Here is a 27,971-nt window from a genome sequence, read left to right as displayed (position 1 = left end):
GTTTCTGTTAACGAGTGAGGGCATCACCACACTTTTTGACGCATAATTGCGTTCGGTCTGTCAGAAAAAAGTGTGTGTCCGTGCAATTCAAACGAAAAAGACGTTGTTTTGTGTTTCGTTTCTAATGGTTCCGATAGTGTCAGTTCTGCGTTGAGGCGCGACAGCTGAACCCACCCGAATACTTCAGAATGGCACCGATCGCATGTGTGATCTCTCGTGACTTAGACAGCCGACCGGTTTAATGCGACAAGTGTGGTGATACCGACTCAAGCCGATTTCACGCAGCTAAGTGAAGTGCCTACCTAATAATACGTTATTTGACAGCGTGGTTGTAGTAGTTCTTGGCAAAGAATAAGCAAGTTGCCGCCATGCTGTGTCTGCGGGTGGTGGTGGCGATTGCCGTGGCCTTGGTTTCGACCAATTACATGGTCGCAAAGGCGCAGGTCGACGAATCAGTGGACGTGAGTGAAGATGCTCGCGTGTTCTCTACTCGCAAGTAAGTTTATTATTTTTGTTTAAAAGCTAGAGAATTTGACTACATATGAAGTCGATATTTACAAAGTCTAGGTTGAGACAATTCGAAAAGCCTTAAAGGTGCATTATCGAACTTGGTAAATTTAGTCGATTTAGTTGCGATTGGCTGATGTGTTGATGGAAAGCAAATGTGAGGAATTAGCCGCTTTACGGTGATTTCCAGTATTATAATATATTTATGGTTTTAAGTTCTTTTTAAGCCGTGGTAGCCCAAAGGTTTGGTGGTAGGATCAAAATTTACCGAATGAAGGAAACTTTCGTGAAGGAAAACAAAATTTTAGTGAAGGAACATCGTAATGAAACCTGTATGTCCAAGAACGTTCACCAAGTCTCGAAAAACGTATGAAGTCTTCAACCCGCATTGGCCCAGAGTGGCGGATAATGATCTAAGCCTTCGCCTGAGAGGGAACCCCCGCCCAGCAGTGAGACGTATAAATGGGTTGATAATAGTGATGAGTTCTTCTTGTAACTGTTAGGGGCATTATACAATTTTCATACAAAAAGTTGACCCCATCACTATTAATTTCGAGACGAAAACTTACTTTACTAAGTATTAATTTAAAAAAAAATTAAGTTCTGTAGTTAAAATATTATTATATTTAAGCAAATGTATGCGAAGCAATCAAATCTTACATTATATTATAAAAATTTTTGAGGAGATGGATTTAAACGTGAGACAGAATTGCGACCTGGCCCCAGCTATCACAAAAAACTGTTACAAGAATACAATAGACAAAAAAGTTGATTTTTTTAAATATGTTTTGAGTGCTCCAGTCGTGTAGATAAAATTCAACAAATTGGGTGTGAAGATATTTCAGATTAGTTCGGCATTTCAGATAACTATGATGATGACTAATACTTTGTAACGCCTGGCCGTGCTGTGCCACGTTGGGCTGTACGCATTGGTAATTTCCAAAACTTCCTTCCCAATTAGTGCCCAGTGTTCATTGTCCAATAATACAACTTGTTTGTTAATATCAACAATACTAAAACGCGAGTTTTTCAAGGGAAATAATCAAAGTTCCGAAAAACAAATAAAACATGCAGCGAACAGAGGCTAACTGTAATATGTATAACTACGAACCAATAAGTCAAGAGACCTGATAATCTCCATACTACAGATCGCAACTCTGAAAAAATATTTTTTTTTATTAAATATTTTATTTAAAGTCATAATTGCATACTATACCTAGATGGCGCTGATCAATAGCCTGTAAATAATTTATAATATTTAAATGACCGTCTACATCAATTAATACTTCTTTAATATTGAATAATAGAAGTCAGGTCTTTTCCTTGATCATGAGCTAAAATTATTTTCAGAACTTTGACAAATATGCGTGTGAGTAGATGGCGTTGTGTGCTACAAACGAATTCATACATTAACGCTTCCTAATATGAGTAGATGGCGCTAATCTTAAAGAAAATAAAACAATAGCCGGCACTATCCATAAAAATCTGTGCAATAAGCGCCATCTAGTTGATTTGTTTGTTATCACTAGAAATTAGAGTAGCTTTGATAAGTTGCAGCTTGTCAATGTAAAACTAGTTAATTTACAAAATATTTGGCACTCGTCGCGACATCTAGTATACCAATAGGTACTAAATACCTACGCTGTCTTGTATCGCGATTGGCAGTCCTCTTCAAAAATCTGTGCAGTGTGTTGTTATTCTTTTACGTAATCTGTCTAGAATTGAATTTTGTCGTTGCTTTGATCTATTCTCATTATATGTATATATTAATAATAATAACAATAATAACGCACACACTCAACATAGCCCCGCACTAGGGAAACCCTGTGTCGCGGGTGCCATGGACACACACATAGACAACCACAAATTACACCCAAACTCACGAGAGAAATAAATGTAGGTCATACAAATATTTCGCCCGGCCCAGGAATCGAACCTGGGACCTCTGCGTGGCAGTCCGGCATGGTAACCGTTCGGCCAAGGAGGCAGTTAAATAGATAGATATCTAATACATAATTATAATATCTATCTAATAATTAGATATCTAAATACATCATACAACATTTAAACCGATTTACAATCACTTACTTTTAACGAATTTTTTTTCCGAAATAACGTTCATTCCAATTTTCATTACACCGAGAACCGAATTATAACGAAACCGTTGTTCTTTCAGGATATGTTGGATGTTAATCGCAAAAACACGAGTAGGTTCGGTAAGGTTAAGTTAGGTTTAAAAGAAAAAACATTTTCCTCTGAAAATTACTTTCGACGCCATGAAAATTCGAGCAAACGTTATTTCTGGAAAATGTCATTTCGAACTACTGACAGATAACCTATTTACACTTAATATGCGTATTATTATCTCAATGTATAACGCTTAATCGTTATATTTTTGCTTTCAAATAACTTAATCCCTCTCGATGGGCCTGACTGAAAACCAGCTCCTTAGGAAACTTTGGCATATGCTGAGTCAGCGCCCTTACACTGCGATGACAATCACGTTATGTTTTTTCTTTTATGCTTAATCTGTATTTGTGTTATATCAGTGAATAAAATGTTTATCTATCTCTTGATTTATTAAACGATCCTATACATTTAGTTATGACATTCGTAAAGAGGCTTTTGTGTACCTACTTAAGAGGTAACAATAAATTTCCAAATAACAAAACTGGTAGAAATAAAGTATTAAAACTATCTTCTTATTGAATACATTGAACAAGAATAAAAAATTTCTATACAAAGCAGTTGTTCGAAACTAAAGCCTCTCTACGAATATCATAGTCAATGTATGGGAGTGTTGAACGTTAAACTGTTGGACATTTTTAGTTTTATTTAAAAAAAGTTATTAATGTTGATTTACTCATTACACAACGTACTTTCGATATTACTTTAAAGGTTTTTGATGCCCATAACTTTACGGTATAATGGCCTGGGCACACTTAACGATTACACTCTGTATTGATTGATTAAAAGTAAATATTGAAATATCTTAGGATTTAGTATGTTGTTACTCAGAAAAGTATTTACGTATGAATGACGCAATAGGTTAACCAGCACCAACGTTTATGAAATTTATAATAGGTATAAGTTTTTGGTGTAAAAATAAAAAAAATTCCGAAACTTTCAGTATTTCATTCGGCTGTGGTTTTATATCCTCGATGGATTGTGTTCATATTTTTGTTTACACAAAGGTTATTGGTAGCTTAATAAATAACACAATGATATTCACGTTTTGAATAAACTCATTTTTAATTTACTTTCCTAAGCTTTTATTAGTGCCCGTTTGTTAACGTGATTTCTTTTGGTAAGTAAATGAAACTATTTTTCCGGATTTAAATTGCCCGAAACGTTGGTTTGTTTAAAAAAACAAATTAATATACGCGATTTAAATCCAGAAAAATAGTTTCATTTCCTATGTGTGACAATCGCGAAAACCTAAGAACTCGATATTCTTTTGATAATTTAAGACCACTTGATACCTATAAACTCGAATTTATTTGTTATTCCGTTAGATAGGTAAGTAAGTTACACAAATTACTTATATTTACAACTTCTCGGTGTATTCTCTTACAGTCTTCCGATAGACGATCGGCTCATGCCGTCCATCGGCAACGGACACATAGCTACGAACATCTTCAGTGACGCAGTCTTCATGAATGGCTTGTACAACGGACTAAAAGGGGATAGCCACCGCGCCAGAATCCCTGCCTACGCCAACATAAGACTTGATTCACCTTTAACGCGCCACTTGTTTAGACCTTTGTACAGTTTAGACACGTCGGAAGGTGCTTTTAAAGTAAGAGTAGACAGCGACAAGTCGGTTATAGTACAGAGGACTTACGCCCATAGATATTACACGAGAGCAATTGTCAATCAAATTCAAGTGACCCCGAAACCACATTCCGGTAAGTTTATATATGAAAATTAATATTATCATATATTTTTGACGATAATAATAATAATTTTTACGTGCACAACTTTAAATAACATCACAGCGAAACTGCTGTAATAATACTCTGCTATTCTTTTTTTAAAAGGCGCTTCGCTTTTTTGAACTAGTCACATTTAAAAAAAAAGTAATTCTGAAACATGTTTACTGTATCTTAACAGTAGTTAATGCAATACATGCACTTAATTTTCTTATTCTTTGACAGATCCACAAATTTGGGTACCGATCAGTCTTATGCAAGGTCCTGAGAGCAACGACATAACGTTCGAAGCACCCGTATTTGAGATTATTGAAAATCGTGAGTCTTGGAGTATGTGTGGCGAAACTAAGGAATCTGAAGACCCGGTATACCAGCCTGCGCCTGAAAAGATCTGCTTATATTGGACAGCGGTACCTAACCAGTTGGTAGTGCCGCAGCACAGCGATACACTTTTCACATTTGTTATGACTGCGGATAAAAAAAAAGATGTCGCGAGACAGGAGTTCGTTAAAGGTTAGTGTATTATTTCGTAAACTAAAATTGATAATTAGATAAGTCGATGTCATAATTAAGCGAACACTGTAGATTATGTCCAAGATGCCTATTTTTTAGAAGTACTACAAATAGTATATAGAAGTATACTAGTACAGAATTCATACAAAGAAATGTCGCTATTATAACTCAATTTAATCGGACGCTTATTTTGATTCTTAACGCTTATCAATAAATAATAGCTACCAAGTAAACCCGCGATGCGATTGGAATAGTATTCGACAAAGCCAACAGATGGTAGTTATTACATTTTTGCCAAGGTAATATAAGGTCAATATGAAAAATTGTCAATTTTCAAATTTTCGAGATTAATACAAACCATACATAATAACATCATGCCTGTCTCCCACTGTAGGTCCCTGAACCTCATTCACCTCATTCACTCCAGATTTATGAATCCTGTTTTTTATTTTAACCAATTGCCGCCGTCTACAGTTTTGAATATGTATTAAAGTAAATTTGTATAGATTGATACCCCATGGGAGTACTATTGCGTTCGTTGTCACATTGGATTGTTTTGAAAGACATTTCATTGTTTATTTTATCGAAATATGTACAATAAGATAGAAAGTTGTTCGCGTTATAATTAGTTCGTTTCATGTAAGTACTTCTAGTACTACATATTAAAATTTGCAAATGAGGTAAATTTTTACTTTAAATGCCTGTCAGCTGCACGCCGAGTACCTCTACATGATGGAATAATTTACTTGCGAGAGTGGGCGGACGGTCAAATAAGTGGGCGCTCCACGCGGAAGAGTGACGCACTAAATACAAACTTATTTGACACTAACAAATTTATTTGATCAAGAAATAAACACTACTTAGGTTCTTATCCGTGAATTTTTAGATAACTTATCGAGTGCTTAGGTTTTCGTGATTGTCATACGTTGGAAATTAGGTTCATTTCTTCTTCAAATCTAAGTCGAGTATATTTGTTTTTGTTTCGTTCTCCGTCCGATGTTCCCGTCTGGCCCTGTACTCTCGTCCTCCGTCCGACATCAATCCGAAACAATTACTGTCAATTAAGTAATACTTGATCAAATTTAAAGACAATATCAAGTATGAAGCTGCATTCACATCACCCGCCTAGAATTGTTTTGAAAAAAAAAAACAAATATACACGATGTAGATAACTTATTGACCAAATTATATCTAACGGTAGTTTACTATTGGTGTCAATTCTCGTGTAGTAAATGAGAACTTTAAAATACCGCAAAATGCCGATTTCAGTTACACTAACTGCGATTATAGAATGTACGTTGGACAGCTCAGTTTGAGAAAGTTAAATATCCACTTTGCTATTTAAAAATGAACATTTTGTTCAATTTTTAACTGACGTAAGATACAAGTTACATTGCCTACAGTGTTGCAGGAGGAAGGCGATGAGCTGTATAGGAAACACGTCGCCGAGTGGCAGACAACCCTTCAACAAGCGGGAATCGACATTGAGGGAGACTTACACTTGGTCAGTGCTAAGTAACAAAACTTATTTATTCACAATTGCAACCTCAAGAAGGCCTAAAATACTTTGGCTTACACGAGTTCGTGTTATACGGCTATTGGCAGGTCTCTAAATACTCATTGTAAATGGTACCACAGTGCACAAACAAACGTTCTCTTTGGAACGACGAATATGCAATTATAAGTAGATAAAAATTGGTTGATAGGGTGTTCTGTCCACAGCACAGCTTGGAATGAATTAGTGACGAAAGTTACAGTTAGGGTGAGTGGGTATAGTGCTTCATTTTGTTAAATTAATGTGTAATTATAAATATATTGTATTTTAAAGTGCACAAACAAAAATAATTTTCTGCTTCCAGGCTAAAATAGTGAACGGCATGTGGTACTATTTACTCAGCTCTCTGCCTTCGCAAAATTCGTACCATCCTCCGGAACCATTCTACGGACTGAGCCCCGGGGGACTGGCCAGAGGGGCCTATTTACAAGATTATCAAGGTATGAAGAATTATTATGAAGGAAGAAACACAATAGTACGTGTACTTTAAAAAAAACAATGATCGATAGGTAACTGTTTAAGCACGTGTCCGTGCAAAGCCCGGATGCCCCTTCTACCATCAATGCCAGAGTTACCATTTAAATTTTTTCTATAGATCTAATTTGAGTCAAGTCGATAACTGTTCTATAAACTAATAACTTAAAGTAGACATTGTACCTACATATTTAGCCCCACGGCTACGGGACACGGAGTTAAGAGTGCGTGGCTACATGTATTTCAGGGCACAACTTCTGGGACACGGAGACGTGGATGTTTCCACCGATCCTGCTGTATCACCCTAACTACGCCAATAAGCTGTTGCAGTACAGACTCAACACTGCACCCGTGGCCAAAGATCTCTCCAAAGCCAGAGGCTATAATGGATACAGGTAGTCTATTTATATATATTTTAATTTATTTTTTAAAGAGCATGCCAACATGTTAGCGTATTACATTTTATGATAAATAGAAATAAAATAAATACTTGAAAAACAGGCACAATTAAATTAATACAAAATACTAAACAAAACATGATATCACACTGAATACAATAGTGTATTAACTCGAAAAATGTATTTCTGCCAGAATCGATGAAAAACTAATTACTCACTTCTTGTGAAAGATCATTAAAATTCATGTATAGTTTCAAGTTTAACACAGACATCTAAACAATTTTTACTATTATCGGAAAATAAAAAGGAAAAATAACTGAATATTTTTGCTTAAAGGCTCTTTTGGCTAAAATAGCTCACATAAAGTTTGTCTCATTTTGATTTAAGTAGATATCTTTTAATTGTATTCTAACGACGTTTTATGTAGAGAATCGAATTTTGCATTCAGCAATGACATGATTTTGAATTTCACATATTTTGAGTTACAACATTATTGTAATAGCAGTGCGATATGTACATTGCAAAAAAAACTAGTGCGAATTATCCAAACTAAATAAAATAAATCAGTCTGTAGAGCACTGTGGGTACTTATAGTTAAAACGGAAACACAGACATTCCTAGAAACTACGAAGCTTGTAATCGACTAAGTGTTTTTGTCGATTACGAGGGAAGATTCAAACAAGAAGTTACAAAATATAAATCGAATAAGTGTAAGCTGCGGATTCTAGAGTAGACAATGGGCGCGCAGGGTTGAATGTTGGTCGGTAATAGCGTTTAGTAAAGCTGGTGGCTTCACACGGCCTGTAATTTCACGCCAATTTGTACGAGCGAACTCGAGTCATAGACAAATCTGGGCCGCCTCGGGACTACGACTGTGGTGGCGCGTACCCAGCGTCCATACTCTGCTTTGTGCGGCCTTTTGAAAATGTCATGGGAAGAACGCGTACCTACTTCTGCAACCACTCTTGTATTATACATTGGATACAAGTTACTTACAGGCGAGTCCGCGCCGGCTCGGACTCGACTCTCCCACCCTGGTTTAACGGGTAATGCCACATTAACACGGAAACTACCGAATTTTTTTAAAATTATTTTTCAGTTTAGTTATATTTTGGCAAAACAGGATCGATGGTTATATCGAATACATTCAATAAGCTTGATTATATCTCTCGGAGATGGGTTAACGGGCGACAACGGGACGGACGTGTGTCGGGCGTTTGCGGATACGTCTAGGGCGCAATAGATGGGGTTGACACATTTTTGTTTCAATTTTGCATACGTTTACTTCTGAACTGACTTCAAAAAAGAAGGAGGTTCTCAATTAGACTATACTATATTAATATAATAATTTTTTATTTTATTGTTTGTGTGTACCGATTGTCGTTGATTCTATTTTGTTGGAAAGGGGATGCTTCACTTCTGGTCCCATTCAAGTGATCCACCTTTTAAGGGTGGCAAATTAGGAGATTGTCCGTTAACCGACTTCAATAAAACTTGCTCATAGATATAATTCCAAAGAAAATGAAATGTTATGGTGACCAAGAGCTGATTTGATGATGGAAATGACAGACAGATGAAAGAAACTCCTCAATAGTGTACAGCAGCTACCTTGTGTTTGGATCCTTAAATGATTCGTTTTGACCAGGACTTCCAAATACATTAGGTCTTATTCAGAGCGGAGGCGGACGAAGGTGCGTGTATATCAAATGTACGTCGACGCTCGTTGAGTTCACAGTGCCCGTCTCGAGGTGTGGGTGCGGGTGGACCTATTGGCTCAGTCCGCCCGTACCTTTCACAGTGCTTGGTCTAGCGTCTGTTTGCGATTTCGACATGTGGATATACCCGCTCGTAGCCGCTTCGGCACTTTGAAAAGGAAGACGCCAAGACCCACGCGTCTTTTTTTAAATTTATTTATTCAAAATACACAGAATACTTAATCTATACTTATCAATAAGACTCCTTTCAAAAACCCTTTAAAGGGTTTATACGAAGGGAGAATGCATCGCTTTTGTTACAATTTTGAAAAAACCCAAGTAATATTTTTTTAATGCTTGTTTACATTTCCTAACATTCATTAACATATCTACATGGAGCTGCACAGGTATCTTCTTTAGAATGTCGGGCAATATGTACTCCGTCCTCATACCGTATGCGTTAGTACTTCTAGGCAGTTGATACGTAGGTAGATACGTTAAAGTATCTTTAAAGTATCGTTAAAGTATCTTTGAGAGATAAGTTTAAGAAAGTTAATTAACTTTCTTACACTAGCCTTACAGTACATTTATGAAAATGTAATTTATGTTAAAAGGAATAGTAATTTTTTTATGAAAAATAGTGCGAGACATAACATTAATACGAGGATAAAAAATAAACTAGCTTTTCTTGATAGTCATCTTCACAAAGTCAAAAAATCATTTAATGGGCAATGTATACGCTTCTATAACAATATTCCGGTTGATATACAAGTTTATATACAAATTCACGAGGTTTAAACTATAGTGAACAAAAACTTTATACTAAAGGTTATTATACAACTTCTGCGTACTTGGATGACAAAAATCCGTGGTAGTAACCCGTTTAGCTAATGGAGGTAGTCTCGATCTCTGATGTTTCAAATAAAAAAAATAAATTGTAAATGTTATTTACAAAGAGCAATCCCTAGAGTTTCTCGCTCATTCTTCTCAGGGGAATCTGCCTTACGAATGAGCGGTAGAGTTTAACCATTGTGACGATTTCAAGTGTAATAATGCTTACCTATGAAATAAAGATTATTTTGAATTTGAATTTGAATAAGGTACGTAATCGATTTTGTCTACTATTTTTGTTAAGACACCAATATTTTCGAATTTATCTAATATTAGTAACATGTTTTATTTGTCAAAGACCGACATCACCTTACAGTGGTTAAACAGGCCAGTGTTGTCACCTTTAAATTATTTTTTAATTGATTTGGTACAATTGTCTTAATTAGGCTAACTTGTAACTTATAAATGTTGTCGAAATACGTTCTATATGTACGCCCGTACAAAGCAAGGTATAAATAACATTCTAGGTGTATGATATGGTCATTTGTACCTCAATATGGAAAGTTTAGCATTAATAATCTTAGCTTGTTAGTGACACTTTCGATATGTGGCCCCCAGTAGAAGTGTTTGTCGATATATAATAAGGCCCAAATATGTATGCTGTTCAACTACGTGTAGGGCTAGACAAGTGCACGCGAGCGCTTTGCATATGCCGACGGTGGACTGGTGTTCCAGGCACGGGTGACCATGCGCGATTATAGCGGGTACATGAATTGTTTTTTTGTACGGGGAATGTATGTGAATGATTTTGGTTTTGACTGCACCCGCCGCCGCGTTCGCGCCTGCGCTCTGAATGAACCCTTACAGTAATCATTGAGGAGACGCGGTAGCGAACACAGCAAAAGCGGATAAATATACATTTTAGGTCGATTATTTTATATGTAAGAAACTTATTGTTATCAGGTTCGCATGGGAGAGCGCATTCACGGGTCGTGAGGTCACACCTGAATGCTGTCCCGAGGTTGTCGACTTCGAGGAGCACATCTCGGCCGACATCGCTTTTGCTGCGAGGCAATATATCGCCACTACTCGCGATGAGAATTGGCTACAGGTGGGTTTTTGGGAGCTCTCTGTAAAACAATGTTTACTTCAAGTTAACAAACGTTTAGTAGCAGTACACCTTCTTGTGAAAGAGTTCGTCCAGGGATGCACTGCCACGTTACCTATTACTGCTGCCAGGCGCACGACGTGTTCGTCCCGTCACTAGGTATTATAAAAAAAAACGTACGCGTACGATACACTACTATCTAGTGTCGTAATGGTGGGAACGGCGGGCCGCAGCGTAACTTATAATATTGTCTATTGTACGGACAACGGCACATCAGTCTACACATTTTTCTTCGAAAATCGCCTCCAGTGCAACGGAACAAGATACGTCAATGTGTAACTTGATGTGCTGGCGTGTGTACATTATAATTATTATCTATACACCACAGTAACCAATGTAAGTACCTACACAGGGAACATAAATTTGAGAAAGTTACCGACTTTGATAAAAACAAATTTATGAATGGCGACTGTTTGCCTATCCTCAGACGCGACATGAGTACCAGATTATTTTATGATACTAACTGACGGAACCAACAAGTCGTGAACCTGATAATAAGCGACACGCATGGCCATAACAGTTGCAGTTCCACTCAGAGCTTTAAATCGCAAAAATCTGAGCGCCTGTGCCACTGCGCCCGTCACCCTGAGACAAGATGATAAGTCCCAGATGCCTGTAATTTCACAGGGACAGGGTTTCGTATCTTTCTTACTATAGTATTGCTAAGTACCCTTCTATTATATAAGTAATTATATAACGTGATGCAGGCAAGTACATTCTTACTTAACGCTAAAGTGTTTTCTTTGCAGAACGGAGGCTGCGACCTTGTGACCAACATCGCAGACTTCTGGGCTTCAAAAGTCGTCATGAACCACGATACGGGATATTACGACATTCCTAGTAGGTTACTTTTAAATTATTCGCCAGCGGTCTCTGTTCTTGTATAAGGCCGTGGTGGCCTAAATGTATTTACGTAATAGCATTTGAACGTGATTTGTGGGGAAACCTGCACGTCGAAGAGGGTGTGAAGTTTTCAACCCGCCTTGGGCCAGTGTGACTATGTGGCCTAACCTCTCGCGTGACAGGAGACCCGTGTCCAATACTAGCACGTATAAATGGGTCAATGGTGATGATGATCTCTGTTTACATAATGTGATTAAAGGTCTCCGAACTGTGTTTATTAATATTACACTGTAGTATCTTTTATAATAGTAATATACATTAAAGTGAATGAAAATTCTTATTTCAGACGTGATGGGACCTGACGAAGACCACCACAACATAACCAATTCTGTATTTACCAATGTTGTAGCAGGATTTTCGCTGTATTTAGCTCAGTGAGTAAATTAATTAGATTTGTTGAAAATTTATTTGTAAATAGTGGAGCAACAGATGTTTCTTCCTGACTGACGGATGAATCATGATTACCTCCACAGAATAGATTTTTATTTAATCCTCCAGAAAGATGTTTACGCCAGGAAATATTTCTTAGTCTGATAATAGATATTATCGCTTACGACGAAACGCATATTTCGTTTCGTCAGTAACAATAAGCCTTAAGCGGCATTAACTTCCTCAAATGAATTTTATAGATACGCATCATGCCTCTGCAAACCCTACTATGAGGTGAAGAATCCAGACAACTATGCAAATATCGCCTGGAGTCTCGCCTTGCCGTACGACGAAGAGCTGGACTACCACCCGCAGTACCAGGATTACGAACGAGGAGTTATAATCAAACAGGCTGATGCAATTCTGTTGGGTTTTCCGTTGCAGTATCCTATGAAAACGTACGTCTGTGTGTTTGTCAAGCCCGATATATCGACGGCCTAGCGCACACTTGCACTAATTACACTTTTGGAAATTTTACAATAGAGCAATTCGAAAGTTTGACTTCGAATTCCAGAAACAACTTACTATGTATGACTGATTAATACCATTTATAAAACAGGCTCTCAAGGTAGCACATTTGAGTACACATTGTGTAGCGCTTAATACTTTAGGTAATTAAAAATTATCCAATAATACGCAATTATTACATTTGTGCTTTTAACACTCAAGTACTAAAATCAGTTAACGTGATTGTGCACAGATTTTGACCGATATTAGCAACTAACAACTACACGTTTTTTTTCTGGAAATAAAACCAGTTAATTTAAAGACGTACGAAGTAAGTAATTTCCTAAAAAAAAAAATAGGAACACTTCTATTATTGGAGACTAGTTTTCAGCTCAGTTACAAATTTGACGTGGCGGTTTTACAAGGAAGAGACAACATATTGGAGTTCTGGTGAATGGGAACGACACAGGGTGACATTTAACACATTTGGCACCGATATAACAAAAAATGAGTAATTATGCACTTAATGCAAATGTGCGCTAGACCATCGATATCCTTGTTGTCAGTATTCTAACACATAATAATATTTTTTTTCTTATATTACAATTAATTTATCAATACTTATGGGCATAGTTAGCGTATTCCGTATTCGTGTATGAAAGGAGTACTGTAAGTTTTTATTCCATAATGGTTCATGTAGTTCTGAACCCTGAATCTTCAATGTGTTTCGTTCATCAGGAGCACGCGAGCTAACGATCTTGCTTACTACGAGACGGTGACGCGAGACAACGGCCCCGCTATGACGTGGAGTATGCATACCATCGGGCACTTGGACCTCGGCGAAAATGAACAAGCAGCACTTATATTTAACAGGAGTTATGAACCTTATGTTCGGCAACCTTTCAAAGTGAGTACCTAGATCACAGACATGTAGTCAACGACGCAAATACCGCGATCTGCATGGAAACCAAGCGTGCCACATTTTTTGTACGTCCTTTGACGTCACAAGCACTTTTTAGTGGTGGGAAACCTCATTCGGCGTTAAAGCGATTAATTTTATCGGCGACGGCGATTTAGAATACCTAATAATTTTTCATGTATTTATTTAATTTAAGGAGCCGAATTATTAATATCGTAAAATATTATCAAAATAATTAAGATAACTATGTGATAATGATTGCATGAATGCATTCAGTTTCGTGATATCCTGTTTTGATTAAAATTTTGCGATTAGTGATGTTTACTTTATGCATAATTAGGTATTTTTCGCGAATTCGACTGTTGTTTAACTACGATAACGGCCGAACGCGTTCTGAAGTTAGCAGCGGCAACTAAGAATTTTTATATTTATTTATTGGGCACGCGAATTAGGTACACTTGCAGCGTCTATTTAGATATAAAATATGTATGAGACTAGATGCTATTCCTGAAATGACATTTTCCTTCGATACGATTTACAAATCTTGCATTCTGCAAGTAAGAATATTTAATTTCTGTTTTTCTATTCTTATACAAATAAGCTCTACTATGTAGTACAGATTTTTTTTGCACTCATTTCTAGCCTCGCACTAGAAAAACCCCGTATGGCGGGGGCCATGGACACACACATAGGTAACAACCGCAAATTATACCCAAACTCTCAAGAGAAATAAAAATGAAGAATACATGAGCTTGGTGGTAAACGACACGCCTGTCCATAACAGTTGCAGAGCCACTCAGAGTTTTAAGTCACAAGGATTTGAGGGGCACTGCGTCTGTCACCCTGAGACATAAGTTGACAAGTCCCATGTGACTTCACCAGCACACTTACTCTTCAAAACCAGAACGCAGTAATAATCGAGCTTTTTCACAAGGAGCTCTACTGCAACTAAGCTCTACTTCTCCCGGCCCGGGAAACGAACCCCGGACCTATACAGCTTTAATGTCCTGTCGCTAACCATCTGGAATCTATCTAGATTTCTCAATGCATCTCTTACTTATAGATGTGGACCGAAGCTCGCCTCCCCGACATCGGAGCGGTAAACTTCTTAACGGGCATGGGAGGCTTCTTGCAAGCTCTGACCTTCGGTTACGCAGGTGTCAGAATACATCTGGATCGACTGGAGATTAATAAGCCACAATTACCACCTGGAGTCAGTAAATTTACAGTTAGAGGTTAGTCGAATTTATAACGTAATAAGTTTAAAAAAGCAAGGCATTTTAGAACGGTTACTCACGCGCGACTTTAACAGATGACCTTTATACAAACGCGCGATCACATCGCTACACTTGTGGTTTTTAAGCGTTAAATTCGTATATCGATGCAATCGCGCGTTTGTATCGATACAGTCGTGAGTTTGCATCGATGCAATCGCCTATAAATCGCAAGTGTAGCGATGCAAAAAAATGCTGAAAGTCGCAATGTGTAACCACTCTTAATATCCAATTCATTTCTGACAGAAGTAGATGTTATGAATAAAACAAACACGAACGTATTAGTTACATGATTGTCTGAACTGGCATCCGCGCCTTATAATTCGAGAGAGAATGTTCTATTTCAGGAATAAAATACCTTGGAGCAGAGCTAACCCTGGATATCGATTCAGAAGGCACAGTGATGAACGTATCGAAACTTGACGATCAATGGCCTCTTACCATGACCAATGGAAACGACAATGTCGCGTTGAAACCCAATACCAAAGGTACACGACACAATATCCTAATAGCTGGAAAAGGTGGCAGTAACATTTATTTTTGCTCGAACTATTATTATAACCCAATCTAATACGGTGAAATTGCAAAGCTATTTTTTTCCACGGTGCAATATGCAAGTTTTCAATATTTTTGCGTGGAACATAGACAGAGACGTTCATTCATGAAGAGCGGTACGCCGCCGCCGCTCCTAGAATCAGGAAATCGGTCAATACCAATATTATTTATTTCTGATAAAATATATCTGTGGAGGGAAGTTATTTTTGTTTAAGCTTGATTTGAACGGCCGCTTAACAGAACGAAGGGCCTTGTTTATGTTAACCTAACGTAACCTAAAACGCTAAATTGAATATTTAAGTTTTGGTGAGGTCGATTAGTTACTTCAATTTGGAAATAATATGGCTCCCACAAGATTCTAGATCTTGTTTATTTCTTTTCATTTCTTTGTATATATACGTAGGTGTATGTAATACGTATTATCGTTATTGCCCAAAACTACTTAATTTACGATTAATAGCAAAATGGCGCGTGACGCGTCAATTGGGCGTGCATTAGTTCACGGAACTGTCAAGACGAGAGAGCTATTTACGAATATTTTAGAATGCTATTTAAATAAAATGCATGTACTATGATATTTATCTACAAAATATCATAAACCCTCTATGATGTGTTCAAAAACCGCAAATTACGACCAGCAAAAAGATAAACTGTTTCATTAGAATAAATTTCTTATCTGTGCAAATGTTATTATTGCTTCAACATCGTATTCGATTTCATTAAGACATTCAAATTTCGAACATCTCTGAAAAGCAAAACAATTTGATACGACCTCAATTCTAATATCAGTCGAGATGAAGTTTTATTCGAAATGAAAAGTCAATAGCAAACAATTTTGACAAATTTCACACGTTAGTTGATATCGAACGATATGATCGTTGGGGCTGACTCTAGTTTGTCTATGAATTAAATGAAGACTACGGTTATGTCACATGCGTGAGAAAAGCTTTTATTTGCCGCCATTTCGCCAGTCGTAACATGCGGTTCCTGAACACATCACAGAGAGCTTATAATATGTGTGTAGATAAAGCAGTGTATGTACATAATTAGGCAATAAAACACTTGTGTGATGTTTTTAAGACACCCGCCTGTCGGCTCGTTTCATAAACCCACACTCGTATTTGAATGCCTTACATACAGTAACAGTCACTTAAAGTACTATTTCTTGTCAGATATTTAGAACCTTTTTCTTTTTTTTATGCTGGCAATAGTAACTTTTGTGTACAACCAGAAAGTCAAACTAATTATTGACGACTACTTAATGTACCAAGCTGAGAATAATAAAGTTAATTACCCTTCGGTACAATTGACTACCGAATTATTCTACTTTCCCGATCGGTCCATTTGTTTTTCCCGATTCGTCTACTTCCCATTTCGTCTACTTTCCTGTTAATTATTATTCATGATACATGAAGACTGACAACTTACAATTTCAGCCTCGTCATAAAGAATGCATTTCTGTTGACTACATTGATAAAAAAGTCTTCACCAAGTAACATTCTATGTCTGTATCGTGATTTTTTTTTCAATCTAATATAATATACTCGTACACTCAATAACACATTCAGCTTTTCACTTTGGAATTCTAACCATTCTTATTATAATAAGTTGAATTTATATCCTTGTGTAAAGCTGAGAATGCTGTTAAATATACCAATATTTTCCACAGTGACTCTTCAAGGTTCCGGCCCGTTTGTGATAAGATCTGTCCAGTGGAAAAACTGCGAACTGCCTGTAGAGATGATCGGCCAAAACTTCAGACCTTTGGACACGAAGTTTTAAACTATACGTTTAATTTTTACAAAATATAAAATGTAGAAAACCTTGCTAAATTAACTCAGAAATATGTGCAAGGAAACTTAATAAATTTAGATGTCTTTACATACGAAATTGTCGATTGTTTTTTGTAAAGAACTAAGCATTTAAAAAAATTGTAACCTTATTTTCTAGTATCTAATTGTCTAATGACTCCCTGATCCCATTATTCCATGAGCTATGCCACGTGCGAAGGAGTGAAATAAACGTAAATAAAAAATATAATTGTTTAATTTCGCAAACAATATAGGTACATATACCTACTTATTTAAATAAATATAATGTGTACATATAATCAATTAGTGCCTGAGAGCCACTGGTTAGTTTCTCGAGACAGAATTAACTTTCTTCGTTTAATGAAATAATTAAAATACTTTAATAAATAAATAAATAACGTACACACTCATAGCCCCGCACTAGTCAAACCCTGTGTCGCGGATGCCATGGACACACACATAGAACACCACGAATTACACCCAAACTCACGAGAGAAATAAATGTTGGCTATACAAACATCTCTCCCGGGAATCGAACCCGGGAGAGATGTTTGTTTGAACGGTTACCATGCTGGTCTGCCTTTGCGTGGCAGACCAGCATGGTAACCGTTTGGTCACGTAGGTAGTTTGGATAACGTCAAACATTTAAAAGTAGATCGTTCTACACTTCAACTTTATATGTAATAATTCAAGCCACCCATTTTAAAAATAATTTAGGTATACAAATTTAAATTTTACCTTATTGCCTTGTTTCCTTTCATAAATGCTGCTTGTTGTCGAGGTTCCAGACACTAACTTCTGATCTCACCAGAATCGATTGCAGGTAACCGTTATAGGACCACTCTGTTACAAAATCATCTTCTGTTTCCCTTCTAACAACATATTTGTTTCAAGTCTGAAAAAAGAATACTTTATATCCGCAATGTGCAAGTCTAAATCCAATTTATAAATAAATCATCATCATCCATGGCCTGTTTTCACCCACTGCTTCCATCCATCACGGTTCTTTGCTAGCCGCATCCGTTGACGCTTCGCGACGCATACTGTGTTGTCGTCCCAACTGGCAACTGGGCGCCCGACGCTTCTTTTGCCCATCCTCGGCCACCAATCAGTCGATGTCTTGCTCCACCTGTCATCACCTTGCCTTGCTATGTGTCACGCCCTACCCCTATAAGAGTTCCATGATCCGAATTCCAGCTTCCTGGACTTTCGTCCGTCGTCGGATCTCAACGTTCGGAACTCAGTCTACAAGGATGATGCCGTTCATGGCGCGCTCCATGGCCCTCTGTGCAGCTCTCAACTTGTAAACAGTCAGACGGTAGCGTCCGTGTCTCGGCACCATACGTCATGGTGGGCAGAGCATATTGATTAAACAAGCAGGTCTATACACTGTGTAAATAAAAAGACTTATTTATCCACTTGCCAGAAATTAAAATAATGGCATAACAAAATAAAATTAAGTTATATTGACAAAAGGACAAAAGGTCTATACCAGTTAGTAGATATTCGCTTGTACGTAGCACCAGGATGGTGAGCGGAGTATACACCAACTATATATTGTGTAAGCACAATGAGTTGTAAAGTAACTTTTTTATTTTATTTCAAATTGAAGTGAACATTTAGTGTTGCTAGAAGTTTTCATTGAGAGCCAGTTGTTGCTCAAATTATGTGCAGACAGAAGGTATTGTGTAGGTAGAGTCTGTGCCCTCACATAGGTATCCACTATTTGTACCAAATGCTTTACAAATAGTGGATATCTAAGTGAGGGCACGTCGGTACATAGTTCTTTAAAAGGATAGTGGTAGATTATTTCTAGTCATATTTACTCATCCAATTATCGAGTTTGATTTAGTTTATTTGTGCAACAACACCCAATGTCTACTAACATAATGATGTCATAATGATCTCCATGTAGGGTGCCCTATTAATGTAATTTGCCAACAGCATTAGTAACAACATCAAACTTCAGGCAAAAATGCAACGCAGTTTGAATTATATGTAAAATAAAAAGAAACATTTTCAATAAAATCTTGTTTTATTTAACAGATATAAATCTGCTTACTGATATAACAAAAACCATATTGATTTTGAAAAATAGCATGATAATCATGGTTTACGAAGCAACCTATAAAATAGCCCTACATTTTACTTAACACTATTGTTTGAAAACATAAAAAAAGTGTAAACTAGCTTAAAATATACTTATGACATTTTCCAAACACTTTGATTTCTACTGCCAATGCTCGGACATCAGATTTCTGTCGGGAACAAGTGATTGTTCCCTCTATAATGTCACCCTGTTTTACTTCTTTGCAATCTCTAAAGAAAAATACAGTTTGTTTCCAATGTGTAGGAGTGGCTTGAGGTCCAGTAGAAAAAGAAACATTATTAGGCAGATCAAAAAATGTATCAAAATAACCACATAAAGAGGTTAAACAACCATCTTTAGTAATAGGAAGCTGAAATGATGAACAGAAATCCATCACATCAGTTGTACAGGTATTTATATCTATCTCCTTTACCACATATGGTTCCGATAATATATGTTTAGAGCTAACTATGTCAATACTTGCTTCCCTCACCACTTCAGATTTCATGCAGTTCATTTTAAACCCGTACACATCGGACCAAAACTCTATCAATTTCTTATGGGTGTCAACATCTCCATTAGCCACGAGACTAATATTGCATTTGTTTGGTAATAATAAACCTCCAGGTTTCAAGTAATTGTCCCTTGCATAAATGACACTGTCTAACATTCCTTCAAAGAGCAGAAAGTAGCCCATCCATTCTGAAACTATTATATCCACCTTTTCTTCCAATGTTGTGTTTTCTAATCTGCCTTTTATTGGTTTTATTACATTATGAAGGCTGTTCTCTCTTATAATGTCCATAGCGTGGTAGATAATGTCTGATTGGTCCAATGCATAAACTTTCTTAGCACCAGCGGTTGCAGAGAACATAGATAAAATAGTCGTTCCGCAACCAAGGTCAAGGATTATTTTATCTTGAAATGTTTCAGTGTTATTAAGTATAGCATTGCGGTAACTTTCTGTACGAACTTTGTCTGATAACATGTCATAGTGTATCCCGAAGTGTGCGTAAGTATTAAAATACCCTTCATCGTCTTCTAAAGGTAAATTCGACACACATTTTGGTATTAAATTATCGTGATCATCATTATTACTTGGACTGCCTTCCACAAGAGTTTTCATTGAACTTTGCATTTTGCTGATATCCTCCCTAGCCATTTGCAAATGTGTCTGACTCTCCTTCAATTGCTCAGACAAAGTCTGTATTGTTCTTTGTAGTTCAATAAAGTGAGCCTGCGACAAGGTCACAAGGCCATTTTCAACATTTGCGTGGTACGTCTTAGGTGAACTAGGCTTATCAGTGAGTGAATCGAAGTCATACATAAACCAATCATCGTCTTCTATGGGTTTTAAATACTTTTCGTCGTCCCAAAGTACCTTTTTTGCTGAAATCACTGTCTCTGGACTTGGTTTATGTGTCTTGATATAATTCACAAGTTTTATGTACGAATAACAATCCATGTTGAATTTCTGCTTCATAATGTTCAAAGAAAAGTTGTGTACCGATTCACAGTGCGCTACCGCTTCTTCAACAGTGTTAAAAATGTTTGCACAAAACAGGCAAGTTACAGTTGTGTTACTTGTCTCCATTTCCTGCCATTCTTCCTCCTCGGAGTGTTCCTCGTCGCTACTAAGATCTGGCACGTCAGACATATCGGTTTTATGAGGGAATTTTTGGTAAACAAACAACTATCAGGTAAAAATCACAAATACACAAATAAATGCAACTATACACGAACCATGTGGTAACTGACATGTCATTGTAAGTAAATGTCAATGTCACAGTGACAGTAACCCTGGGGTACTGTTTTCGCCGACAAAAATAACCGCAGACACTTCTTCGATACAGAGACGACATTATCGATATTAGATTTGCCATTAAACACCACCTCAAAAATGGACTTGGATACATTTTTAATTGAATCAATCATTCTAAAGTTGGTTAAAATTGATCAAAAAATTTTACGATTATTTATATATTTTTTGTAAGAATAATTTATTCTTGTGACTGAATAAATATTTTTAACTGATATTTTGTTTCATAGAAATTATAAAAATCTTTTTAGATGTTGTTGAACGAAAAGGCGCGAAAGCATCAAAATTTTGATTTGGCGTCAAACGAATTTTTCCTTCCGTTGCCATAGTTACTGACTTTTTACAACAATTTATTTGAAATCACGTGCGTATATTCAATTAACAATGAAACTTAAAATATCTTCGTTCAAAGAACCAAAACATGTTGGTGTTGTTGTTTGTGTTAATTGGAACAATACCGAAGACGTATTTTCTTGTGGGTTCGTAAAGTTTTATTACTATATCTTAGAATACTTAGGTAATGCATTATTTGTATTGAGTATGTGATAATGTAAGTATCATTTCTCTAGAGATGACCACAAATTACTGAAATGGAACCTCGTAAACAGCGAATGCATGACGGTTACAACGTTTCCGGATGATTTTTATCCAACAAGAATGTGTTTATTCCCGAAAATCAATATCGGAGGAAACAAACATCAACATGACGTGATTTTGATTGCATCTGCTGACGGGAAGTAAGTAATGCTGAATCAAGAACAGGTTAAACTTGTCACTTACGATGTAAATGCAACGCTATGTATGCTCTTTGCGATAAGAATGAACGGATCTATCTATAAATAATCGACAATAGCCCATAGAGTATCTATTAAAGTAAGTTTTATGATATTTAATTATTCGAGACATATTTTCGATGTAAAATATGACTAAGATTTCTTCTTGATATTTGCTTAAAAAAATGCGATTGTTTCCTTTTATTGTGCCTTTTTTGTACTTATGACTTACAAGAATAACATTGTATATTTATGCGCCACGGTCAAGTAGCTTATATCCTACATGTAAGCATAAATTTTGAAGATATTTTTTATACAGCGGGTCATGTAAACTAAGCCAATAATACTTTCGATATATTTGGATTTTACTTGTACATTACATGTAGGTTCCACATTGTGAATCATAATGGTCGAATTGAGAAGAGTGTAAACGCTCACCAAGGTGCATGCCTCACTGCACAGTGGAGCCCGGATGGAGCTGGTCTTCTTACAGGTACCGATTCACAAGCTCAGTTAGATTTTGTTCGTCAATATATTTCCGGATATCAGATAAATTTGTTGTTGTTATAACGAGTTTTGTATAATACAGTCGGGGAAGACGGTTTTGTAAAGGTGTGGTCTCGTAACGGTCTCCTGCGATCGACCTTGGTGCAATCCGACGTGCCAGTGTATGACGCTGTATGGAGCCCCGACAGCAGCGCCATCTTGTACACGAAAGGAAACTTCCTTATTATAAGACATTTGCACTCGAGCTCTAAGATAACTAAGGTGATCGTTTCTTTTTGATAAACACAATTAAAATATTGACTTATTTACTAGACACCTTTGTCCAACCTAATGATCATCCATCAATACGTCATAAAGTGTCGTTGTAGATTTGAAGAAAAAATATATTATAACAATTATGTGTACAGAATTGCTAATTAGCCAAAGGTTTACTTTTTTCAGTGGAAAGCTCACGAAGGTATTGTTCTCTGTGTGGCATGGAACGCTAATAATAACTTGATTATCTCTGGTGCCGAAGATGGCTTCTCGAAGGTAGTTTCACTATTCAAAATTTATTGTGACTTTTTTTAAATTGCGTTTATTTATTTATTCTAATTGTTCTGAACTTCTATAAAATTGAAAAAACTAATTCCAGATTTGGGATACATTCGGTCAACAGATATCAGTAAGCGTAAAGCATGATCAACCCATTACAAGCATTAGCTGGTCTCCCGCTGGAGACCTTTTTGTTATTGGAAGTTATAACTTGATACGACTATGCAGTGCCAACGGTGTAAGTTTAAATACATCATTATCTGTACCAATAAGAATGTATACTAGTGCTAAACTTAACTTTATTACGTAGGTGTTGTATCTAATGGAAATGGTTCTATTCCAGTGGTCTCATTGCTTGGATCGCCCAGCGGTAGGTAGTATTTACAGTATTGCTTGGTCTTCGGATGGAACTCAACTGGCGACGGCTTGCGCCAATGGACAAGTTTTATTCGCTCATATTATTGACAGGTATGCTCTTGTACGCCCAATAGAATTGTCGGTTTTCTATCGGAAACATTTCAAAGAGTGTACGCAGGAACTTTACAATTTAGTTCTACGGTTGACTAGATAATGCGGAACACTATCCTCGTTGGCATTTCCACCCAATCGTTCAAGGCTCTTTTCTTCTTCTGCTAATTAATATCGTACTACAAACTAATTTATAATTGGGGGCTATTCAAGACTAAAGAGAGAAAATGTACATTTTTAACGTAACATTTTTCTGTCACATGGTCACAACATGAAGCGTCTGTCTATTGCATATTTTAAATAATAAATTGAAGATTTTTAAATGTATTACCATTAACTATAGTACAAATTTCAGAGAATATACATGGAAGAACTATGCATGCACCCAAACAGGGCGAAAAGTGATCGCTATCAAGGATATTATAACAGATCAGAGTGATCAGCTAGACTATCCTGACAGAGTCATACAAATTGCTTTGGGGTTCAACCACCTCGTTATAGCAACGGTGAAGCAGTGTTTCATACATAAGTTAAGCTCCTGGAATACGCCTGTTACGTTTGATTTGAAAGAAGGAACTATCAGCATGATTTTGCTGTCTGAAAGGTACTAGACATTCAAACGTGTTCAGAAAATCGGATTGCTGCAACATGAAACATCAATTTTGCACTTTTTATACCATTTCAGATGTCTTTGCATCGTTGAACGAGCTGGCTTATCAGTGTACAGTTATATGGGAAGACTACTAGCCAGTCCTAAGTGGGGAGCACGTCCTGAAACTTTAGGACGAGCCGCTTTGTCCCTTGGACCTGACACTTTGGCTGCCATTGACCAAGTCGATAGAAAGCGTACGCTATTTTATTTCTAGAGCAAAATTGCTTGTTCTGTTTAATTGAGTTCATTCAAATGTTGTAACACTATGCTCCTATGTTGTCCAGTTATTACGTTATGCGTTAAATGTAACAGAGTTGTTGAAGGTCAAAAACGTTCAAACAGAGTAATAACTACTTGTTGATACTTTCAGTGATCCACGTGTTCGATCTTCCCACTGGATTAGTCGTTCGCAGCTCTACCGACAACACAGTCACAAAGCTGTTGCACAAAATGACAGTTTCCAGCATTGCTCTGAGCCAAACGGGGCCAATCAGCGAGAGGCAGTTAGCGTTGCTGGATTACAACAGGGATTTGTATGCGGTTACTGTGAAGGATAGCAAGCCGAAATTTGTTAAGTTGGGTGAGAAAATTCCGTTAGTTGTCATGGAATAAATTTACAAGGAGCATTTCCATATATTTATTTGTTTTGTAGGCTCCCAGGTGCTAAGCGTCGCATGGAGCGCCGAGACAGAATTATTAGTGGGCATTCGAGCAAACTCCGCCGTGGCGTGGTGCTGCCCTCGAGCGGCCACGCAGCCGGATTGGCAGGCTCTCACCACAGTCAGCAAGGAGATCAAGTAGGAAGACTCGATTCTCGTACTGTTCGCTGCGGTCCCCGCCCGGCCTGGTCCTGCCCGGCGGATCAGGGCTTCGCTCACGGCAAGGCCTTGCCCGCAGCGAGCTGGGCCGCAACCCGTCCGTGCGCGGCGTGGAGGGCGGCGTGGTGCGCGTGCGCCGCGGCAACGGCTCGCTGCTGCACGTGGCGCTGGCCGACTTCCCGGAGAAGCTGCTCGAGCATGTGGCCGCCAACCTGTGGCCGGCGGCGCTGCAGGTCAGTGGTGGCGATCTGGACGGGCTCGACCCGCACCGGCGCGAGTACGAGATGCGTAGATGCTTCAGAAATACATGCCGAAGAGTCAGTCGCTTACGGGATGTGCAATACCTTTGACTAATAAGCTAAACCGTGAGCTCGTCTTACTTGGTACTTGGTGCAACGGGCTGGTATCCGCAACTCGACGACAAAGTGCCTATTTTGCGTGTGGTGGGTGCAGGGTCCTACTCGTGCCACCCAAGCTCCTCCAGGAATCTCAGCAGCCTCCTTGGTTTGCTGAAGACTTCGAGGAGCGACCTTGGCACTCCAAGGTATTTTGCCCTGTAGTTGGCCACGCCAACGTGAGCTCGCCTTAAAAAGTTTAGTTTCTTGCGCAGCTATGCCGAACCGTAGAAGACGAAACCCTGTGGGCGTGCCTCGCGGTGCTGGCGTGGCACCATCGCCAACTGGCCGTCGCCGAAGAGGCCTTCGCGCTCATACATCAATACCACCAAGTGTCGTACATACAATATTTGAGGGTAAGCACTGTCTTACCGATAGCATGTATATTTGGGAAAGACAGATAACTATTCCAGGTCCAGGTAAGCTAGTACCTGGAGTTATGTTATCCTGGCTTTCATAGTACAGAAATTGCAAAACTGGGATACAAATTTTTAATAAATTATTTTTTTATGTTTCCTTATCACACTGAATCTCATTAACGTAGCTCCGTTGTTAGTACCTAAAGCTCTATTGAACTGTAGTAGATTTAATTAGAGTTAATTAACTGACGTTTAGTGATTTGTTACTTTTTCGATGATTTATAAACAGTGCTATTTTAAAGTATCAACTTCACCGATTCATTTCGTAGGTCATGAGAGTAAATTATCTTATTAATAATGTATAGGTGCAGTCAAGAGCGCATCAAGCTTGACACTTTGTAGTTTGGACCATTCTTATCATAAGCGGTATAGAGTTGGATTTAAGTCTTATTATTATTAGTATTAGACCATGTGCTAATTTACTAAATTTAAAAATAAATTATAGAAGTTGATAAAAAATTTAGAAAAATATCTTTAGATTAATGTAAATGAAATATTGTTTAGCAAATTAGGTAGGTAATGGTATAAAAATCTTTAACGTTTCTTTTTTAGTGATTCTATTCCGGTGACTTATTATAAACTGAACTAAATACACATCACTATATAATACTCACGGCAACATTATTTTTCAAAGTGACATTAGTAACTGTCTTTTTATCTAAAACTAAAACTAAAAATTCGACTATAAAAATCACTCAATCTTACTCACAAATATCGTGTAATAAGCTCACAGAAAAAAAAAGCAATAGTTTAATTATTTTATTATTTTTTTCTTTTTCAGAATGCGATACCAGAAAGATTGACCAACGGCAGTACTTGAGCTAGCTAGACAAAAATTACTCATTGCTATTTTTACTGGACTATGGCGAAAAAGAAAGAAGGATTGCATATGCATATATGTATATATATTCCGTAAATATGTATAAGAGATATCAAAAACCTTTAAACTGATATCGAAAGTATGTTAACTAACGAGTAAAACGACATCAATAACTTTTAAAAATAAAACTACAAATATGTAAAATTTGTAATGTTAAACGCTCCCATAGATTTAATATTACATGCGTATCATGATATTCAATCATTACATAATTAGGTCTTAGTCTCGTGCTGGTCCTCGACTTTAAGAGCCCTCATTATGCATAACATACCATCGTATGACTTAGGATACATTCATTGTTTTTACCGTAATTACATGTCATGATCCCTCAATGATTTTCAAGTAGATACACATGTTGATTATCCTGCCAACTAAAATTAATACGTTCAATTAAAATTTCCATTCGATTACTATTGAAGATCGTAATAAATTGAACTGGCTGCAAAAGCGTTTTAAAGTTCATTCGAATATTTTTACATATTTTTTTTTAATATTATAGGTATATAATTTTTTTTTTCCATCCTCAAGGTTAGAAACGTACTCGTGATTGTGAAAAAATGGCATATTCTATTAAGGAGACCTTCGACTTTATGTTGCCCTATTTCGCTTTATCTACAAAAATATCTTTAACTCATACTAGACACTGCCTCTTGTTATTTATCTGGATAAAAGCTATGCCTATAAGCATCAATTTACATATTTTGCGTATGGATCTCCTCTAAGAAAAGACTTTTAGGCCATATATATTTTTAATCAATTACATTTTAGATGCACTGCATTGTTAATGTCTAGAGACTCGAAAGTCATATTTCAATTATTTAATGTGGTTATAAATGTCACGGCTGTTACAAAAAAATGTAAATAAAAATAAAACTTAAACGCGAAACCTACTATGACTACTATGACTAACAAGCATAAACTTTAATTTTTTGACATCTAAGTTCTAAAGTTTAAATGACGATGAATTGGAATAAGCCGTTACATCTTATGTCTTAGATAACAACTATAACGATAATTCATTAAAGATGTTGTGCTACTCTTTGTTTTATTATTTACTTAAACATTGATAAATTCTTCTCACAGGTTCGTTTTTATATAACACTCAGAGCATCTGTTGTTGTTGCTACATTTATTATTTTATCATTACATTGAACAGTACTACTTACGTACAAACAAATATTAATTGATAGCTCATCAGTAGATAATA

The 27,971-nt window shown here is 37.0% G+C and overlaps 3 protein-coding genes across 3 annotated transcripts; 2 read left to right on the top strand and 1 right to left on the bottom strand.

Annotated features, from left to right (window-relative positions):
• Nucleotides 1–253: 253 nt before the first annotated feature.
• LOC113226155 (protein-glucosylgalactosylhydroxylysine glucosidase-like) lies at nt 254–17,600 on the top strand. The gene is made up of 14 exons (XM_026458686.1): nt 254–496; nt 4,084–4,415; nt 4,665–4,952; nt 6,356–6,456; nt 6,812–6,947; nt 7,229–7,376; nt 10,868–11,015; nt 11,822–11,912; nt 12,262–12,349; nt 12,605–12,802; nt 13,590–13,758; nt 14,834–15,005; nt 15,392–15,532; nt 17,269–17,600. The coding sequence occupies exons 1-14, from the start codon at nt 369–371 to the stop codon at nt 17,379–17,381; spliced, it is 2,253 nt and encodes a 750-aa protein (XP_026314471.1). The 5' UTR covers nt 254–368; the 3' UTR covers nt 17,382–17,600.
• Nucleotides 17,601–19,508: 1,908 nt separating this feature from the next.
• LOC113226170 (protein arginine N-methyltransferase 3-like) lies at nt 19,509–21,169 on the bottom strand. The gene has a single exon (XM_026458703.1). The coding sequence runs from the start codon at nt 21,154–21,156 to the stop codon at nt 19,597–19,599; it is 1,560 nt and encodes a 519-aa protein (XP_026314488.1). The 5' UTR covers nt 21,157–21,169; the 3' UTR covers nt 19,509–19,596.
• An 88-nt stretch (nt 21,170–21,257) lies between these two features.
• LOC113226124 (intraflagellar transport protein 80 homolog) lies at nt 21,258–26,750 on the top strand. Its single transcript, XM_026458653.1, has 14 exons — nt 21,258–21,265; nt 21,888–22,055; nt 22,478–22,584; nt 22,681–22,859; nt 23,040–23,129; nt 23,233–23,370; nt 23,476–23,600; nt 23,956–24,204; nt 24,286–24,446; nt 24,623–24,832; nt 24,905–25,049; nt 25,150–25,303; nt 25,681–25,821; nt 26,666–26,750. Exons 1-14 carry the CDS (start codon nt 21,258–21,260, stop codon nt 26,702–26,704), a joined length of 1,914 nt encoding a protein of 637 aa, XP_026314438.1. The 3' UTR covers nt 26,705–26,750.
• Nucleotides 26,751–27,971: the final 1,221 nt, after the last annotated feature.

This window comes from Hyposmocoma kahamanoa, unplaced genomic scaffold, assembly GCF_003589595.1.
Source record: "Hyposmocoma kahamanoa isolate Upper Pololo Valley unplaced genomic scaffold, ASM358959v1 182, whole genome shotgun sequence".
Classification (NCBI taxonomy): domain Eukaryota; kingdom Metazoa; phylum Arthropoda; class Insecta; order Lepidoptera; family Cosmopterigidae; genus Hyposmocoma; species Hyposmocoma kahamanoa.
Note: the sequence above shows the minus strand (reverse complement) of the source record. Positions and strands in the feature narration are given on the sequence as shown.